This window comes from Anas acuta, chromosome 4, assembly GCF_963932015.1.
Source record: "Anas acuta chromosome 4, bAnaAcu1.1, whole genome shotgun sequence".
Classification (NCBI taxonomy): domain Eukaryota; kingdom Metazoa; phylum Chordata; class Aves; order Anseriformes; family Anatidae; genus Anas; species Anas acuta.
This window is the reverse complement of record NC_088982.1, coordinates 15,862,182-15,883,147: the sequence shown is the minus strand read 5'-3', so window position 1 is coordinate 15,883,147 and position 20,966 is coordinate 15,862,182. Positions and strand designations below refer to the sequence as shown.

At 40.3% G+C, this 20,966-nt stretch overlaps 1 protein-coding gene and 1 long non-coding RNA gene across 12 annotated transcripts in view; one reads left to right on the top strand and one right to left on the bottom strand.

Annotated features, from left to right (window-relative positions):
- The window catches only part of LDB2 (LIM domain binding 2), a 218,849-nt gene that overhangs the window by 187,086 nt on the left and 10,797 nt on the right, over positions 1-20,966 (top strand). For all 11 annotated transcript variants that reach the window (XM_068679976.1, XM_068679975.1, XM_068679973.1 and 8 more), the window contains one exon: positions 19,934-20,057. In XM_068679976.1, coding sequence (XP_068536077.1) covers positions 19,934-20,057 — 124 coding nt within the window. The remainder of the gene's footprint in view (positions 1-19,933; positions 20,058-20,966) is intronic.
- On the bottom strand, positions 10,352-12,144 carry LOC137855638 (uncharacterized). Its single transcript, XR_011095866.1, has 3 exons — positions 12,005-12,144; positions 11,857-11,909; positions 10,352-11,371 (listed from the first exon to the last, which is right to left on the bottom strand). It is a non-coding gene; the product is annotated as an uncharacterized lncRNA (long non-coding RNA).

The window sequence follows — 20,966 nt, the reverse complement described above, 5'->3', positions numbered from 1 at the left end:
AGGTGATATATCAGACAGAGGGAACACAGCTTGACTTTCAAACTCCAAGCAAGAGTTTGCAGTGCTAGCAACTAAGAAAAAGATATTTGTACATGCAAACTGCAAGTTTTATCTGGAAATCGGTGTGAGATAATAGTCTTGGGACATCATGACGGTGTTTTACACAGACACAAGTGGAATGTAACAGCAGTTGTGCGAAACTTTGCACAAATCTAGTAATAGATCAGCTGGTCTGTTTTTAAAAGGAGGGAAGGAAGACTATTTATTTCCCCCCAGAGGAACTGCTACAAAGCTGTTTTCCTTATCAGAAGAACACCTTTTTCCTGAATGTTATCTCCCTGACATTTGTGCTGTATAACCTAATGAGGGCAGGTGGAACACCATGGAAATGAGTTATTGTTGATTTGATATAATTTTAACTTTTGTTTCAAGCCTATCCACAGAGTTGGTATTCTGAGCCTTCATTTTGCTTATTTGGTGACCTTGGGCTATTTTATAGTCAATAAGAAGGAAAAAAAATATGGCACTTATTTTTATTGTTAGGCTGTTAGGTGGCTCAAAGTCTTATCTAGAGACCGTAACAGAGTTTCTGTACGTTTTTTTTTTTCTTCTGTGAGCAGCAGAGAGTGTTCCTTGATCTCCCCACATAAAATGGCAGGGAGCATTTTTGATTTAGGGTCTTCTCTGAATGTTTGATTTCAACCTTTTGCATCCTGTACCAGACGCACAGCAGTCCTCCTGGCGCAGGGATCCTGCTGTGCCAGCGGGGCGAGGAAGCACGCCGTGGCCCTGCCTGCTGTCCCCATCACTCCACAGGGCTGACAGTCCCCTGGGGCTGCTTGCCCTGACAGAGAGACACAAACTGCCCTGCCTGCATGGGGGAATGCTTCTAGGAATCCCCCCCAAATGGCATCTTGGCAAGAAAACAGTGAAAATGGGGATATGCTGACATGACACAGAAGTGGGCTTCCCTCCACCAGACGTAGGAGGACGTTGCAAACCTGGTTGTGCACCAGTGCCAATGGTGTTGGTGTGGGGGTTTTTCCTTGCCAGGGCAGCTGCAGTGTTGTGCATGCAGCGAAGCCCAGGGATGGGGAGAGGATTTTGTCCATGCTCAGCTCTGCCAGTGCTCCTCCCGTGGCCAGCCTGTTTTCATTTGTGTTCCCAGCACTAAACAAATAAGTGCGGGGGGGCTTGATGTATAAACATTCACTATAGAAAGTAAAGCCTGGGATTTAACCTTGTCTCTGCCCAGGTGTAGCCTTTTCCCATCTTGGCAGTGGAGCAGAGGTGTGTTAAACTCCAGATCACACAGAATGCAAGGTAGTCGAGCATCAAGGCTCAGGGAATACTTGGACACAATCTCTTGAATCTTAAATGGCTGAGCATCCATGGTTTGTTTACATGAAGCTAGAAGTTTTGCCACTGCTGATGTTTTTCTGTTGCTGTTTGCTCAGTATCCTGGGGAAAAAGAATCAACAAAGTGGTTCAAAGCTAGGATTCATTTACAAATACAGTATAAAAAAGAAATCAGAAATGTGAAAGGAAACTACATCCACAGAGCCACTCCCTGATGCTTTACATGTATTTTTGCTTTAATAGCAAACCCTGAAGGAAGGCAAATTCCCAGTGCTTTTCTCTGCCAGGATCGGGGGGCAGCTTCTATCACAGTAAGAAGAAAAACTGCAGCTTTAGTTCTGCCTATCAGATAAACGACCATTCTTTGGATTTCCATCAGGAGGCTGCTTCTTCTAAACCACTTTCTCCTCTTCACGATACTTGGCTACTGGGAAAACTAGTATAGTTTTCTAGTCATACACAGACAAGAAGAAATCTAAGTGCGATATAGAAAGAAATGTAGTTTTCTCTGTTGTCATCTATCCTGGCTTCTGGCCAAAGAGATCTGGTCCCCAGCTGTTATGTTAGCTTACTTATTAATCCCCATGCAGCCCAGCCATTGTGTGCTTCTGGAGTTGGGGTGGTCCCCAAGAGCTCCTCCAAGTCCAGACCCGAGAGCCACAGCACCATCAAGCAGCCCATCTCAGCTCCAGAGTGACCCTTTCTGCAGAACTGAGATAATCAGCCCTAATTACAGCCGAAATAAGATAGCGTTCCTTAAACAAGCCAGCAAGGTTCTGGCTCAGAACGCAGTCCTAAAAATGCTTTCGTCTATCACCAAGCAGAAAACCTCCAGTTTCTTTCAGAAACCCACACATGGATTGGCAGTCTGTATCAGTTGCTTAAGCAGCATTTGTCCCGCATCACCAGTTTCAGCCACACGTTTCTGCCCACATGCTGCCTATTCCCTTGGTTATTTTTCAGATGGACCAGTTCCCCCAGCTGGTTTTCTGTACAGCCATGCAAATAGTTGGGCTTGTGCAATACTGGGGTCAGCATGGTGCACTGCCACCTAAGAAAGAGCAGCCTTTGTATAGTGTCCTTTGGATCTTGTCCCTTCGTGGAGCTTCCATGTGGTTTCTTCTAGCCTTGCTTTCTGGGGAGGGGGAAGAAGGGAAAGGAGGCAGTCAATATGTACTAGTGTCTGTGAAATGAGATTTTTGCAAGTAGTAGTTTATTCAGCATTTCATGGGCCATCCAATCAAAGGTTTTACAGTTGGGCAAAAATACTTGCAGTCTTCTTGCTGTTTCTCAACAAGAGTTCAACTCATTTCTCCACATAGCCACAGATTACTGAAAGGTTGGGGAAACAAGGGCATACCTAGTGAATATAAAATTATTACCAGCGCTTCACATATTCTCCACACTGTAAATGTTCGCTTACTTCATGGGGCACATACCATATCACTTCCCAGAAACCCAGAGTAGGGTTCTTTTGCTGTCTGCAGTACTAGTTAGAAGCTTAAAAACAAAGGATGTGAAAAAGCATATTCCTGCTACTTTGCTGGTCAGTGGTGTCTGCAGACTAATTTATCCTTGCATTTTGATCAATTGACTTGTGCCATAATGATCTCATACTTTTCCCATTCAATCTCAAAATATTTTTAATGACTGGAAATCTCTGACTTTGGCTGTACTTTATACTTTGTGTCATCTCTTAGACTTCATGAAAATTCTTAGCAAGAGTTTCTATCTTTTGGCAGAGCTAACTCTCAAAGCTGTAAGATTCTTCATCATCAGCTCCCAGAGTGAACCCACTCTGGAAGAATGAGATAAATCAAACAACATAGGCAAGGGCATAATGCAGACAATTCACAATAATAAAGTAGCTGCATTAGTCTCAAAACAGCAATTCAAAGGAGCATAGGATTAAGCAAATACTGTATATGCCAGTTCATTTGCACCATCTGCTGAACCAAGTATCAGAAGGCGAAAGGATAGTAGACACATGGGACTGTGTGTTGAAATACATTTGGAAAAAGAAAATTGTTTCAGATAGCTATGAAAACAAAAATCTGGGTGCTTACAAGTTTGCAGCCAGGAGAGGGAAGGAAGGATGATGTCATTTCACAGACCTCAGAGATTTGATTTTTTCATTTACCACTTTTAGGAGTGGGAAGGTTATGGAACTTAATATTGCCTACTCTGGAGTCTAGTTCAGACTCAGATAGGAATTTCTATTTATCTATAGAAAGCATAAGTACAGAGATTATTATACACAAAAAAAAGTACAGATTTTTCAAATGTGCTGGGGTGCTGTGAGTATATGCAAAGTTTTGGCTTGGCCACAGTCGGCAGGATATAGCCACAGGCTGACTGCATTTTAGACGGCTTAGATGATGCAGTTGCTTACTCAAAATGTGTTGTGTTGATCAGAATGAGTGATGGTCATCTAAATTGTTTCAGCTGATCTTTTGATCAGTAATGTTATTAAGGAGGTTTTCATGTAAAATGCAATCAAAAGCTGAGGTTGTTCAGATACTATTGTGAAATGTGAATTAGCCAAAAGATGGTATTGGATTTATATGATGTCAAACCTAGGAACAGTTATATACAGGAAAAAAAGACCCCAGTATCCCAGTAGTCTGGGAAGTGCTGGTGCATCTCTCTGAAGTGTCATATGGCATATTAGCATATACCAAGCCATTTCAACCACTGAAAATGTGTTTATCTCTTTTCATTGAGACTGCTTAAATATTGAAGTTACACTTTTCCCCTTGTAATATACATTGCTATAAGAAAGGTAATTGAATTGTTACTTATTTAATTGATAATAATTACACTTAACAATCTGTGCCACAAAAGATAATGGCTGTGGAAGTCAAAAGACATTTGCACAGAAATTTAACTTGGTGATAAATGACTTCTTCTGTGAGATGACACACAAGAGCTGCAAATTCTGTCCCATATTTAGAGACTGTTTTAGCTGTAGGGAAAAAAAAAAAAAAAGAAAGAAAGAAAAGAGGAGAATAATTTTCCATGTCCTTTCCTTTGGAGTTGAATACAACAGTATTTTGGAACATGATTATAAAAATTAGCAGGGTCCCTTAAACAAATGCAGTAAAAATTACCAATTGTTTAGACAGTTCAATTTTCAGTTCTTACAATATCAGAACACCTCAAAATCTCTTATAAAAGCACCACTGATTCATAGCTAGATGGTGTTAAAAGACATAAGGTATCAGCAGAGAATCAAGTCCGACTTTGTGTATATCATAGGCCATTACATGTTACTGAGTTACTGCCAAACTGAGCCCAGTGGTTTCCATTTCACTGAGACATAACTGGTGTTTGGCAAGAGCAGAAAGTACCCTCACAGTACCCATTTTGAATTATGGAATTATTAGTTTCCTTATTATATAGATGGGACACAGAGTAGTTCAGGGAACCATTGGAAGGCCTTTCTGGATGCCGCATGCTCTACCAGGAGGTTATTTTCTCCGAAAAAAAAAATATGAGAACACCACAGGAGTCTTAAGGTCCCAGTAACTCCTTCCCTGTAAAACTTACTTCTCCTGACACTAGTGGTGATAATGAGAATTTGACGATTGTTCTGTGACTTGTGTGATATTTTCAATCCTGGCTGGAACACATTAAAAAGCTGTTTTGAAGATAGAGGATACATTACTGTGATCACAGTAGCAGAAAAGTTCAAAATACGCCCTTGCTCTCTAAAAGCACTGAACTGCCTGAAGAAAATTGATGTGTTAGCATAGCCAAATTACCAAAGCCATGTGCCAGGAGTAAAATTCGCATTGCCTTGCTCACATAAGAAAATGCAAATGGCAAATATTTTTATAAGTAAAGTATTAAAAGTAAAAGCATAATTGTCCTTGTAGCCACACAAATCCTGTGTCTCATGAACTTCCAGGAACATGATGACTGCTCTGGAAACCACATCTACATTGCCCCCAGAGTTGCCAGCAGCACTGCACACTGCCTGTGTGTGTAAGTCATGTACAGACAGTGCTATCTGCACACAGTCAAAGATTTGGGTTCCTGATCCAGAAACATAAGCCTGCCCAAGTAGTCAAGCTCCTTGTCACCACAGAAAGCAAACAGGACCTGCAGTCACCATACGTACATGAGCACAGTGCTACTCCATCACGCGCTGAGGGGCAGCTGATAGGCCTCACCCACGTACCTGTGGGCACGAATGCACCCACCAGAGCTGTGGGGCCATCCCCATCTGTACTGGCCCTTTGTGCACGCGATCACCAAGCAAGATAAACCTACCGTGGATCAGGCACATGCAAAATCAAATTTCTGTCAAATTAACTGAGCGTTTGTTGTGGTCTTTAAACTGATTTTGGTGATAGCTGATCTCACGCAGGAGTGGAACTGGCAGGTGATACCTCATCCTGCAGGAAGCATGTGGATACAAAAGTAAGCTGTCAGATATTTTTGAGAAAAACTTTGAGCTGGTCAAGTTAATTTCTACAAGAAGAGCTCTCTGCATCGCTGGTATCCAGGAGCCTTCATGCCAGGGTGGCTGTACTGCTGAGGGCAGCCCCAGAGGCACAGTTATCGGCACTGGGAGCAGTGCTGCAGTGCAGCTCGTAGCACTGATACACACGCAGAAGACCTTTTTCAATATTTCTGTTATTGAGAACTTCAAATGAATGGATGAATTTGAAAGACTTCCCAGAAAATACATTTCCTTTTCAGCTGGCAGCTCAGTTATTCATCTAAGTAGTCTGTGGATTAAGTAATTTGACAACCACTGAAAGGTTTCTTTTTGTGAAACAATTGCGTGTTATTGCTCTACCCTTTTTCCATTTCACCTCTACAAGTAACCCAGAAATTCAGTGCAGACATATCAAGACACAGATCAAAACCAGACATCAGCTGCAACAAGAAGCATCTGATGGTGCTGGTGCACCTCAGGAATTACCACGTGGTGGGTGTATAAAAGACCAGGGATGGAAAACAGAAACAGGCAAAGGGTTAAGAAGATTATTTATTCCTGTTAGCTTTGTAGCTCACTTCTGTACCTACATGTGGGAAAGAGGGAGTGTGGATCTTAGTCATTTCACGTCACAGAAGATTAATGCAGGAGAGGCTAAGTGGAGGTACAACATCATGTGTTCTAAGGCCATTGAGCGATCCAGTGTCTAATTTATGAAGATAGCAGGCAGATTGGGCAATCTGATATTTCTAAATGTGTAGTGGCTGTCGGTTTGGTACCTCACCACCTTTCCATCTCGGCTATGCTGCAGTGTGGGCAAGTGACAAGAGGCTGTTTTGTCCCTGTCTGGCTGTGTGGTGGCACCTTCCCTCCCAGGAGGCCCTCTGGGTGCCTCTCCCTGGGACTGCCTTCCCTGACTGGCCCTGGTGGCGATGGCCCCATGGGATGACGAGGTGCAGCCGCTCCAGGACACAGGGCAGCATGTGCCAGTGTTACACCTCCCCGCCATGTCCACCCACCTTAAATCCCAGCCCTGCTTTTGTATAGATCCTGACAGAACAGCTCGGGTACGCTGTGTACAGTCAGAGGAACAGTATTGATTTTGCTGTACCTGAATAGAATTCTTAACAGGAAAACAAACCTAGCGTTGTTTCTTTTTCTTTTGACTTTTGTGCGTGGGTTTCTGTACTCACTGTATAGTATTTGATCTGTGTGAAGTACAGAGGCAGAGCTTGATTTTTAATATGAACACGACCCAGGCTCTGATCTGTGCAGGCACAAATTCAGAACCAGTAAATAGTTTTGCACATGTTTTTGTGGCATGTATTTAATTGAGGTGTAAAATAACAATTTCCTTCCTACCTACAAATCAGAGAATCAGATGGTCAGTTTTTCTACATTTTTTCTGGTACAATTATCAGGAACCATACCCTACTATTTCAGCATTACTAAAAAGATTAAAATGTTCTTTATATTGAATTCACTGGGCCAGCTTCATATAAGCTAGCCATATCCGAAGTGTATTGTGATTTTTTGAGGTTTCTGCTGTGCATTAAGTTTACTAAAATATGATTTTGAATGCAAACTTTAAGGCAAAGTATATGTTAGTTGTATTACTAACTATATTGTTACAAAGACAGTTTAAAGCATTGTTAATGCACACACTATCAATACTTAAAAGCATCATTGGCTGATGGTGATAATACAGCTTCACTAGTGGATGATTTATGATGGTAAGCATTAAATACTCTTTACTTTAAAGTCATTAATCCCTACTTTCTTCGAATACGTTTAATTAAAAAGTTCCATTTTCCAGTAATTGCTGTTTTTATATAACCCCAAAATGGAATTTTATTGAGGCACAAGGTCTTTTATATAAACATCCATCTGTCCACCGTGTAACTGTGCTGGGACAAGTTTTGTAGATTGGGTGAGAAGTGGAGAGATTACAGAATACTGTGTCCCTGTAAGAACTGTGAACTTTTGTCCTCTGAGTAAAGGCTCTGGAGGATTTTTGCTTTCATAATTTTGATACCAAACAAGGGAACTGCAGAGTCAATAGGAGAGAAAATCATGAAACAATGGATTTAGTGTCTAGTGGAGTTGCTTTATTAGTTTATAAAGAAAAGCTCTTCTTTAGTCTTTTTTTTCCTGTGTCAAGTTCTGCACGGCAAAGTATCATCTGCTTCTTACATTGTTCCCTTCTATTCAAATGCAGAATTAAGGAAACCTCCACTGCATATATAATATATATATACATGCATGTATATATCTATGTTTCAAGCTGAGAGATATGACTAATAAAATAAAAAATATGTTGGTATTAATAAGGTTGGCATTCAAAAAGTATGAAATAAATGCATGGAAGTTTGTCAGCTTATTAATCATTCCATTATAAGTGGTGTTTTTACTTTCATTGCTCTAACGTCTAACCACAGTTCATTGGCTAAAGGCCAAGCTAGCTTTTGCATTGGCACATTACCATGCGGTGTAGTTCTGTACTTCTCTTCCATTTATTAATGCTGCAGACTTCCTACAATTCAGGCTAAAAATAGAACTGGTTATGTGAAAAACACTGCATTTGTGCTTGAGCTGCAGTATAGAAACAAGAGGATTTTATATGGACGGGGAACAGATTCATGACACAGAAGAGCTAGCTGCTTATACTCTGGAAAAAGCTTTATTTTTGCATGGTTGTAAATAAGATTAGAGTTGCTATGTACACGTTAGTCTGAAGGATGAATCATATTTGTGGTATGCCTCAGAATGTATGAATCTTCATGTGTATCTGTTGACTGAAGGAAAGCTGATTTCTTGTACGAGGAAACCTGAAAGTAGTGCAATGTAAAAAAGTGAATTTGTAAAGTCAAAGGCATATAGTAATGTTTTGTTTTGCAGAATAAAGGGTGTCTTCATGTGTGGCACATGTTTTGAAGTATTCTCAAAAAATTACACACTAAACTAAATCTTCAACTGCAACACTACATTTTCAGACTTGTATTTTGGCAAGGCATAACCTTTCCTATTGTTCAGTAGCTCAAAGGCAGCATTTGCCATCTCCAGACCATTTCACCACAAAAAACATTCCTAAACTTATTTCTGAGTTGTAATATAGCTGCACACTAAAAACTGCCAGCATTCAAATGCAGTCCCTGTGCTCTTGATCTTTTTTATAATGCTGTGATTTGTTTTGGATCAGCAGTATTTTGAACAAGGCAAACAACGTCCCTTTTTCCATCTAAACCTAAGGGAGCTGCCAGGGACACAGGTGAAGAGTGATAGTGGATGCATTTCATAGTCAAAATGAAAAGCAGCAAAACTGATAAGGTCTCATTGTTGCACAAATAGAAAAAGCTAACAGTTTGCATATCAGAAATATCAGGTGTTAGGACTTGACTCAGAACTGCTGAATAGTAGCTTGTTTGCCTTTGGAGAAATAGAGAGGAAGGAAATGTCATGCAGCAACATCACACATGATAGTGATGGGAGATGGCAAACAGGGAAATAGACTTTTCCTATGCTGTTTCCTAAAGATACTATTTGGACTGGCTGTGATGGTGGATTATTAAGGAATTCTGATTATTAAATATCTGCACTTGGCAGAGAGGAACATCTTTTGAAGTGTACAGCAGTCTCAGAAGTCACTCTTGTTTTGCCCTTCACTCGGTAATATGTAAGAAATAAAAGTGGTGATTATGTTAGGAGAAGAGGCAATAATAATGAAATGGGAATAAATTGTAAGCTGTATGATTTTTCAACTATCTAGAGGAAATGAAATTAAGAAAGCTTTCAAATGCCATGTGCTTTGCAGCAGGCCATTGAAGCAGTGAGGTAGAACAACAGCTATTGGGTAGCTGTGTCGATTCCTAACCCACAATTCAATGTAGGAAAAAGAGATTAGTTCACAGGACAAGTATTTGGTCCAAAGTGCTTAGCTCCTCCCCATAATTACTATAGACCAGCCTTAGCCCACATATAATGGTGAAAAACCATCCAAATCCAACATAGGTTGAAATCAATGAATATGTTCCTATTTACATTAAAATTTAATTTTGTCCAGACAGGCTCTCTGAAATTGACACTCCGTGCTATACCAAGTGCAGTATAAAGAATTATATCATGCAGTCAACATGATGCACTTTTGCAATATAATTTAACACTAAAGTTAAATTAAATTGCAAATATAAATTTTATGGTCTCTCTTAAAATCATTTCAGAGCTCAGTTCTGATCAGAGTTGTGTAAGACACAAATCCTGGCTATTGATCATTAGATATACAAACAGTTGTGAGGGAAGAATCACATAATACGATGGTCTGTACGAGACGTTCGTTATGATGCAGGCTGGTGATGTGATGTATTGATCCTCTCCTGCAGTTAGGATCTCCTCTCGAGGAGCAGGCTCAGGCAGGCTGACCTCACTGCAGAAATCACCAGCCAATCTATACAATTTGGGTGAGGCCAGATTCCACCAGGAAGGTCCACAAGAAAGAGGTAATGAATTATTCAGTTTCTGGGTTTTCACAGCCTTCAGCCTTAAGCCTGTCAGGAGGAAGATGAGACTTCTGCTGCATGTCCTTCTGTTTTCATTAGCTGAACCACCGCAGTTGGATGCAGTTTGCCTCTGCCATTGGGATTGCAGTAATAAGTGCACGTAGTGTGAAAGCCAACCGCCCCTACTTTGCCTGATTTGTCATCTGGGAAGAAAAGGAACCAGATAACCTTCACTCTTCACTTTGGTGTAGGAGGTAGAAAAAGGCATGAGTTCAGCTGGTACAACAATATTAAAATCTCGCAGCACTGTTGTGATGCCACTGAAGGGAGCGTTTTTCAGAACATCTCCCTGTTGTATAGAGGGTGAATGGGAAAAAGGAACATTTACTGAAAGGATATTCTTTTAATGGCTGGGTAACTTGAGGAAGGGTGGAAAATCTGAAGTTTCAAAGTTCATTGCAGAGTCCAAAAAATATAAATCTATTAAAAAACAGTATTAAAACTTCAAAGAAGAAAAGAAAGAAACATAAATACAAACAATAAAGCCCCTTTCTAAACCCATGAACTGCAGATCAAAATAGAAAGATTAAGCAAAATCACAAAGAAAATAATAAGAGCTACATTTTCCAAAAGTCTGAGGGGAAAGGTTTATCAGATAGTCATAGCAATGGCTGGTGGGCCTAAGATACTTTTATAATGTTTAAGAGTATTGCAAACCAGAATTAATTCCAGCACATACTGTAACAATGAACACGATGCCAAAGAGATAACTAAATGAGGCAGATGTCAAACTCATCTGCACAAACACACCTCCTGCATTAGTGCTTGCCCTCAGATGGGGAAAGGAGGGCACAGCTGTCCAGGGCAGCACACATTACGTGGGGTCTTTAAGGTGGTTGATGGAGTTCATTACATAATGAGCTAAAGATGTGAGTAGGACTGCTTCTGTCCAGGGTAAGAAATGCTTAGTTTGGTCCAATATGTTCACCAAGGAGGCCTTTGGATGAGGTTCTCTTCAGGGTAGGGTGCGCTCAGCTGTCTGCCAAGCGTTTCCACAGCAGTTCTGTACAACCTAGGGAGTTTTCAGCAATGCCTTTTTGGTTACAGCAGCATTGACCCCACAGTCCTTTCACCACCACAGGGAGTGAGAAAGATGGAGTCCCAGATGGGATGCAGGAGAGGAGGGAGAAGCTATTGGAATTGTAAGGGAGGTTGGGGTCCTCACTGACCAGGCTCACGGTTGTGATGCTGTCACTGCCGCCACCACACAGAAGGGCAGAATCAATGGCCAGGAGAGCTAGCAGATATTGGAGTCACCTACATTGTGCCAGGGTGCAGACAGGAGAGGGCACTGGTGGAAGCTGTTAGCTAATGGCTCTCTTAACAAATAAAGGAAAGAAGGGAGAGAGAGATGAAGTAGGGGTCCCACACACCAGTGAGAATTAGCTGCAGTGCTGGGCGTAGCTGTGCAGTGTTAGGGCCTGTTTCTGTTCCCTACACACTCATCGTATTTGTCTGGAAAAATACATTATTTTTTTTTTTTAAGCTTAGACTTACCTGAAATGAATGCTGCTTCTTTCCATTCTCGCTGTTGCTGGGAATTGAAATGGCTGCAGATACAGAGCAGTGTAAAAACATGATGAGCTATGTAGCTTGGGAGCAATTGAGCAGCTGAATACTGCATTATTGAGAAATCATTTGCTACCTCTGGGTGTTAGTGAGAAACTGGAGAGTCCTAGACTGGCATTCAGGGCAGAGCATAGGATGAATAAACATTACTGAGTGCTGAGTATTTACTAGTGAATCCAGCATGGAGCTTCAGTAGTTGCATGTCATCCCACTGCATCTTGCAGGGCTGGCAGCACACAGAGAAGAAATCTTGAATTCCAGAAGATTTGCAGCAGAATTGATCTCATATTGTTTCCTAAATAACCAAATTATCAATGAAATGAATGACATTTTGCTTAATGTGCAGCAGGCAATCTGCATAGCAAAACAGTCGTATTTTCAAGTGACAACACGTGAGAACCATTTAAATATATATCAGCAGTCCTCAAGGGACTTGTAGATCGCAACATGAAATTGTTGTTTTCATGTGCATACCTTATTGTTGCCAAATTACCCCTGGCTTAGTATTTTCTTTCTTATCTACTTGAGATAGGGATCTCTTCAGAATGAGGGGCTCAGTAGTTTGTAAAATAGCCGTGTATATCTCTAGCATTGCATAAATAATAAATAATGAGGCTTAGATGCTAATGATCATTAATATTGCAAGTGTTAAGCTGGAAATTCTAATTCCTAGTTTCTTAGGTAATTGCAAATATAAATATTTCTTGACTCAGCATGGTGAGCAGTCACAAAACGTGGAACCCTACCCTGTATGGAGTGATGGCTATTAAGCATATCCTGGACCCAGTAAATCTCAGGCTATGGAACTTGTCCCAGAATCTGCTCTTGCTACAGAACTGTGCTGCAGAAACTCATCCTGCATTTTTTAAAGCTAACACAAAATATCCACTCCATATGGTTTTGGAGACATACTTAAAATATGAGCCAAGTTCAAGCTGATGCAGTTCTGTCTTGCTGAGCCCTGAACTAGTCTTAAACAATTTCTTTGAAAGGTGCAAACACATTCATCTCAATGAAATTTTAAGTCAAAGCCTAAAGAAAGAAATTTCAGTGACAGTTTTTAAACCTTTTCATTACTGTCTGTTTAAAGTAAGTATATTTAATTTAGGAGTAAATATAGTACGTGTTCCTATACCATACTTACAAGCAGTTTTTCACCTCCTTCTGGGTATCGAAAGCTCATATCATTCCTTACCTTTGTAACAAAACCAGGAACTTCAATCTGCTTATACACTGCCAATTTAAAAATCTTTGGCATGGAAGGAATCAGAAAAATGGAGAGAGAGAAGAGTAGTCACAACAAACAAGTCAGGGATTAGCCCATGGTATTGGACTACTTAAGCTGTTGGGGTTGAGAGCTGTCCTTTCATTCCAGCCCAAGGATCATTTAAGGTATCATCACTAAAGTAAATGATCCTATAAAGACTGGATTTTGAATAGCCAGGTTCAATGGGCTACTTTTATAATTTAAATCAAAGTGGCTACTGAATTTGCTGCTTGCTGCATTAAGTACTGCAAAATCTCTGAATCGGTAATTTGTTTAGCAAAGCCAGCAATGCACTGCACACTGATCACACAATGAAAATTTCTTATTAGTTTCCACATCTCAGCAGGAGGGTACCTGGCTCTTCAAAAAGCAGGTAGCAGGTGTGATGGGAATCTTAAAAACACTTACTTTGGCTTAAGGTGTATCATGTAGGGAAGGAACATGGATATAGTTGATCCACTGAAATGCACTGATGGAAGAGACTTAAATTTGTCTTGACATACTGTGCATGAGCTTAGAACAAAGCAAAAGCAATCCCCTCCAGAAAAGCAAGTATGTAAAAAAAAAAAATCAGAAAAAAAAAATTCTTGTGGTTTATAGAGATAAATAAATAAATAAATAAACTTCTCATTTATATCTCCAGGTTTTTAATGGAAGGCAAAGATGTTTTTTAAGATGGAAATGTTCTGTATTCACATGTGATTCTTAAAAAACACAAGCTATTTTGAGCAGTGAATTGCAAGCCGGCCAGTGAAAGAAGCAGCAATATGTTCCTAGGAAATTTTCAGTCCTCCCTCTGTTCTGCAGAGGAATGATGCTTACATTAATTTTGAAAAATAAGCATGAGCAAAGAAATTTAAACTCGGCTATAAGCCTTCCCTATTTCTATTTCCAAGGAATGAACCATATTGAAGACTGCAGCAAAGCACAATTGTTTCAGTACCACCCTGCAGGGAGTGCAGAGTACTTGACATTACCCCTGCCAGTCACACCTTCAGCTATGGCTCTTCTGCAGTGGCTGAAAAAATAGCCGTAGTGTGTCCCCTGCCTCATTGCAGATAGATCAGTAACATGTCATGGACCTCTGAAAATGTGTATTTGTGGTTATCCATAAAACAGTATGCAAAGACATCTCAGTTCTTTTCCGAAGTCCCATCCCACTGAAGTCAGTGGGACCTTTCCCAGGGAAATTCTCTGGGGCCAGCACAACTATTCCCATCCCTGGATCTATTCTCTCTAGAACATGAGTAGTGTATGCAGAGGAAAGACTGCATCTCAGCATAGAAATAAAATGTTATTGTCTTCTGACTCATTAGTTAATAACTCAGAATCTTTGTGGAGGAGAAAAAAACGAGCTCAGGAAGAAAGCACTGAACCCCGCCAAGGCTGCACCATCTATTCCAGGTATACCTTCACTGTCAACATCCTTCCCAAACATTAGACAGTGACGAATTCTCCCATTGAAATGTTTCTTGTCACTTCCATGAAGGGTTGTAAATCTCTATGAGCCGTGACTATTCAACAGTTTCCATAGTTTTCGAGTGATTAATACGGGCAGTCAACCAGGAAAAGTTTCAAGCACCAAACAGTTAAAAAATAAATTTTATGGAACTTCAGGGAAGGCTCATTGCCATTAGGTTCCTCACTGGTTTGTTTCAGAAAAAACTGATGTAGCCTCATCATACATTAACATTTTTAAGTGTCATCTACAAGGAATTTTAGAAAATTCAATTTTTCACTTACAGCTAGTGAAACTTTTGCTTTATATGGACAAAAGTGGTAATGATGGGAAGACACAGTTCTCAAAAACTGCTTCGTTTGGTAGACTAGGGCTTGGCTGTCCAGCACCAAATATGTTTCCTTCTTTAAAGAAAGCGGCATGGGATTATGTCAGCTGCACCGCATAAGTATTGCAAGTCTCGAGTCCCACTGAATTCTCTTTAAAATGCAAAAGGCATTGAATGACTGAAACGATGCAGTTCTTTTGTGCTCTATGGCATGGAAGCAGGGGGAGAGATTGTTAGCTGGGTCAGCTCTGCCACCTGCAGCTCAGAGCTGGCAGAACCGCAGCATCGTCACCAGGAGCGCATGAATCCTTCGCTATAGGAATCGTAAAAAGTCTGATGGAGACAAGAGGTTTCACTGAAGAGGGTGTGCAGAAATTAAATTACTGATAGACTACATAAGCTTCTGTATGCCATACAAAAGTAAGGCAAAAGAGAATTTTCACATTGGTCTTTCTGCTAATCCTCAGTGCTATCAGAACAGACATCCTTTCTCAGAATAGAATAGAAAACCAGCATCAGAACAACAATCGTAAAGCTGAATACATTCTCGGTGTGACTGTAGTGGTCTCAGAGCTGGGTCTGACCCCGTACTGATGCAGGCAGATTTTGGCTCTGCTGATAACTGAAGTGCTACAGGAAATTATTCTGTGGATCCATATTCTCAGAACCCTCTAACTTCTGTCTGCAATGCCTCCAGTATCTCCTCATATAACTTCCTTCCTAAAACACACTCCTTTCTGAAACCTATAAATTCTAGTCTTCTCTAAAAAAAAAAAAAAAAAAGTCATTAAAAAAATAAAATAAATCAAATCCTTCCAGATGTGTGCTTTACTAATGCAGAAAGCCATGTGCTTTATTATGTTCCCTACTTTCACTTCCCTGAGCCCCAAGGGTATAACATTACCATTTTCTCAAGTTGGATCTCAGCCCTGTAATTGATGAATTGGACATAGGATCCATATGGAACTCTATCAAAGTCGCTGACACTCTATACAATGCCAAAATGCATGCATATGTGTCCCAGTGGATGCTGGGCACCCAACATGGACTTTTCAAGCCAATGACTTGTCTTGCTCTAAAGCACTGTGGTCTACTCCAGGACCAAATCCAGCTCAGTGCTACTCACAGTGAAACAGTGATGGTTCTGCAGCAGTGGTCAGACATCGTGGTGATGAGTTCAAATAACAAAACATGACTGGAAATCAAATCTAATCACATTGGGCTAACACGAGTAATGTCAAGATCTTTCAGGATGTTTTGGCACTGGAGAGGGAAAGGGACGATCATATCGTCTGTTATGATACTCATTCTTCAGAGATTTAAAAGCCAGAGAAGCATATTTTTCCTATTAACTTCAGGCTTAGTTCAGATGCCCAAGCACTTAAGACACCTTCTAGTGCCTGAAACATCCACACGGAGCCTTGTGTCCTTCTGGGACAGCAAGAGAGACCAGCTGGCTCCGATCCAGCGCAATCTATGGCATTTCAGCTGGCACGAGACCCTGTGTGCAGGCAAATGCGTCCCACCTTTTGTATTGTCTAAATGTGGAGCATGGAAATGTCTAACTCATGCCTTGTCAAGCATTGCTATTAAGGATTCTGGGTCCCTAGAAATGTAGAAATTATTTCTGTGATCATACACTGTCACTGCCCTGCAGTCTTTAAGTCTTTAGGGTATTTTCCTGGGTGACTGGTTCTGAGCTGTGCAGAAAATGCTTGAAGAAGAGATTGGTTTAGTTGGTGTTCTAAATATTATTCTTATAGTGCTACAGTAAAGGCTTGTATATTTTAATATTACGCAATCCTTGAAAAATGTTAAAATAGATATTTTGAAAAGGAATCTTACAGACTGAGATGAGGTGGTCTGTGGGGAATAGGCAGTCGATGCCTCGGGCTTCTTCTGTATGCAAATTAATGTAGGAGTATGTAAAACATTTTGTTAGCTTTGTTTTAAGGAGTCACTCGGTAAAATAGTACAGACAAACCTGTCTGCCCTGCTCACGAATAGTTAAAGATGGCAGGTGGCAGGTCTCAGGACATAGTCCTGGGCAAGCTGCTCAAGTCCCCTGCTTGAATAGGGAGTTGAACCAAATGGTCTCCGGAGCTCCCTTCCAGCCTCAGCCGCTCTGTGACTCTGTGGTTTTGGCCAACCCATATATTAAATGCGTCTTTTCCCAGCATTTTTTGTCTAGCTCTTTGCAAAAAACAAGATACAGATTGTCATTGGCAGATGCCTCAGACTTAAGGTAATTGGACCGCGATCTTTTCCTCTTTCAGGGATTTGGTTTTGAGTCATGTTGGATTTCAAGTAGGTCTCGAAGGGCACAGAAAAAGACTGTGAGATTTAATATCAATCATCGTTAATCCAGTTCGTTTTACATTTGTGTCCAATTCTCATGAGCTAGACGCATTTAAAATGGACTTGTCACTATAGAGTGCAATGTCCTCCTGTTACTTGAGCATCTGACCTTACAATTTGCAGACTTCAGAGGGAGAAATTGGTTGGGAATTCCCCAGCCCCAGCACCAGAAGAGGAATTCATGCGAGCCTGTACAGCTCCTAGATATCAAGAAGATGAGCGTGTCCCATGTCTCAGTGCAGGGCCCCTGCGCCTGTCACTTTGAATCCATGTGTGTGACATCAGTCAGCCTTGCTGTGTTTTGGGTCCATATCCAACTTTAATCTTGGGTATGAAAGGAAGGAGATTATAAGCAGATCAAGTTAGCACCAAGTTATCTACAGACTACAGTGACGGCATAGTTCTCAGTGCACATTACAGCTTGTACACAATAGGAAGCATCTTTGCCAGATGATAAAGAAGAAACATTCTCTTTGTTGCCAACAATAAATATATACAGAGGAGTAAATGTGTCAGGAATAAAGTGTCCCTAAGGAAATCTTGGAAGACCCTATGTGTATATTTACATACTTTTAGTCCCAGCAGCAGTAGAGCTGTGTGAGTGTAGTGCTCTGCCCAGGCTAACTAGTTTGTTAAGAATTATTACAGCTATCTTTTTCGAACTAGTTAGTATCTGCGCATAATGACACGATTTAGGCTGCCCTGCCAGAAACAGATTTTTGAGAACCAAAGCAATGGTGTAGATTATAATCACAAATTCCTCTCTCTCACACACACATTCACAAAACCTGAGCAAGTGCCTGCAGGTTTCAGAATAAATTGAAGAACTCAAAATACAACATCTCTTTCACAGCACAAACTGGATCCTGCATGTGCTTCAGAACCTGGTGCTCTTAATTTTTGGTAGAACATTGAAAGGCTGAGCCCAGAGTGCACACTATGATAGAAGCTCTCTGTCTATTAGATTACCTTGCAGATATTTGTGTACAAAAAATATATTTTAGAAGTCTATGTAAGAAAAAAGTCAATGAGGCAATTGCAGATTCAATTTCTGCAGCTGGAAAAAAAAATAATTCTTCATTCTGAAGCTCTTGATTCTCCCTGCTGCTTTATGTTATCTTTGTATTAACTGCTCTTAATGAAAGGCTCATCAGAAGATAGTGCCAATACATAATAATATTTAAATTCTGAATTCATCTTTAAGTCCTCATGGCAGCTCCCTTTCAGCTATTTTTCCTGCATGCTCGGAATCTCTGTTTATATGAATGAGAGTAGCGTGTGCATGGGGAGACTGGAACAAACATTGATCAGCTGTGCAGCCCAGAGAGAAGAATTTGCTTCATGTCTTACACATTTGTAGAAGCATGGAAGGAAAACATCACCTGCTGAAATAAATCCAAGGTGCTCCGTCAGCAAGACCTACTAAAAATTCAGTAAAGGACTGTTGCACTCAGATCAAGAGTCACATTATGTTATGCCTGCCTGCAGTGCCCATTCTGAGCTCTAATAATTTGACCAACTTGTTGCCCTCCTCCTGTTGGTAAAAAGCCAAACCTTCCCTGCTTTTAAATGCAGATCTGCTTTGAGAAATGTCTCTAAAAGTGACATGTGGGCTCCATGTTTGTTCTGTGTCAACTATTTCCTTATCAAATGTGCTCAGTTAACAAGGAAGGAACCTTTTCCTCCTGTGTGCCAGCCCTGCAAATTTCAGGTAGAAGCCAGGGGTCAATCAGGATTTTTTCTTCTTATGTAGGATGACCAAAAAACAAGGGTTCTGCAAATGAGGGTAAGCCCTCAATTACGTATGTGCAATTCTGTTGTCTTCTGTGGCTTTGCATAAGGTTTAACTGACTGGAAATGATTCTGTGGTGATAAACAGGAGGGAATAGAAACCAGCTCACTCCGTTCTTTATGCTAGATCTGCTGTGCTAACAGGAGCAAAAAGCAGTGAACAGTGATTTTAATTATTAAGTGAGCAGATAGAAAATGTATAAGACGCAACTGTATTTGAAGAAGGGGTCTGCTTCAGAAATGTTCAGCTTCAACATAATAGAGCATTCAAGCTGACAAGGAAAATAAAATGCTTTTTTCTTGGACATGTCATTATACATGTGATGGGAAGAGAATGTATGGTCCTCGTAACAAGAAGGCAACAAAATTATTTGAATTATTTTGCATGAAATAGCAAGATAAAAGATTTTCTTTAAAGCCTCATTCCTGAGAACTCCTCATTGTGGGTGCAGCAGGTCAGAAGATCACTATGTGTACATCTTGCTATAGTGGAATGAGAAGCTGCTATGGGCATTTTATGATTTATTAATTCATCTTTACAGCTATGCCAATCAAGCATGACAGTTTTCTGCTCTCCAAAAAAATACCTCAGGTAGCAAATAGTGAGCAAAAAGTTGTCTCAGTTCAGAGTTTTGGTCCTGCAATCCCAGTGCAGATTAAACTGAGCTGTAGGAGGCATACTGTGTTGGCTAGGGTAAAAAATAAAATTTAAAAGCTGAGGATATACTTTCCAGGTATGTAAATACTGATCAACTGAATCTTTGATTGGGTGAATTCATTCGATTTTGACTTTTTCTTCCAGTTGTGTGTAATACTGGAGCCAATGCAGGAACTGATGTCAAGACATAAAACTTACAATCTAAGTCCTCGAGACTGCTTGAAGACTTGCTTGTTTCAAAAATGGCAGAGAATGGTGGCCCCACCAGGTATGTTTGTTTTCTAGCATTTAATTTATTTTATAATTAAGTGAATATGGAAACAATGGGAAATTTTGGTGCAGATTTACTTGCAAAGGAAAATAATAAGAATTAATACTGTTCCAAAATTAAGCTTGAAAATGATTTTGATTTTGCATGATTTCAGTCTGATGCAACACAATGTAAAGCAAGTTTTATAGATGTGCACGTTCAAATGGATCCACTGTGCATAGGACATAATTTAGTTCAAAAATACATGTAGATAGAATACAAAATGCCTACTGGCTCCATTAGAATTCATAGTTTGTGTAATTCAGCTTCCCGCTGTGACTCTGAAATTACAGCTACAATTCATAATTAATTGTCTTTGAGTCTAATATAATGTTATTTACAGGCCTGGACCTAATCTCCTTTCTCTTACCTGAAAATAATAATTCTCCCTTTTTACAGATTATTAAAGATTTGCGTATTTAAGACTATTTACATGGGTGCCCAGGCCAAATTTTGCAAAGTACAACTGCTACCTTTGTTCTACTCCAATTTAGGACAAATTATGCAATTGTCCCAGTTTGGTCTAAGTTTGGAAGATTTGCAAATAAATGGCATTCAGCACTTTTTAACATGTTCCTTTGGAGTGTCAGTTTTAAAGATGAAGCCCACACCAGAGCTGGAAGGGAATTCTGTGGTATTTGTATCACTGGCAGCAATAGGGCAGAAAGCTGCCTGCCTCGTTCCTTTGTCTCCGGCCAACGCAGCTGAGGCTGTAATCTACATCAGAATAAGATCTGGATTTTTCTTTAGCAAAACCTTCAGCAAGTTACACAGCCCCTTTTAACATCATGATAATTACCATGATATCCCCATTGGTAGAATGCCTTCATGTATCTTTATAGATAATCTGGGAGAATAAACTTCATT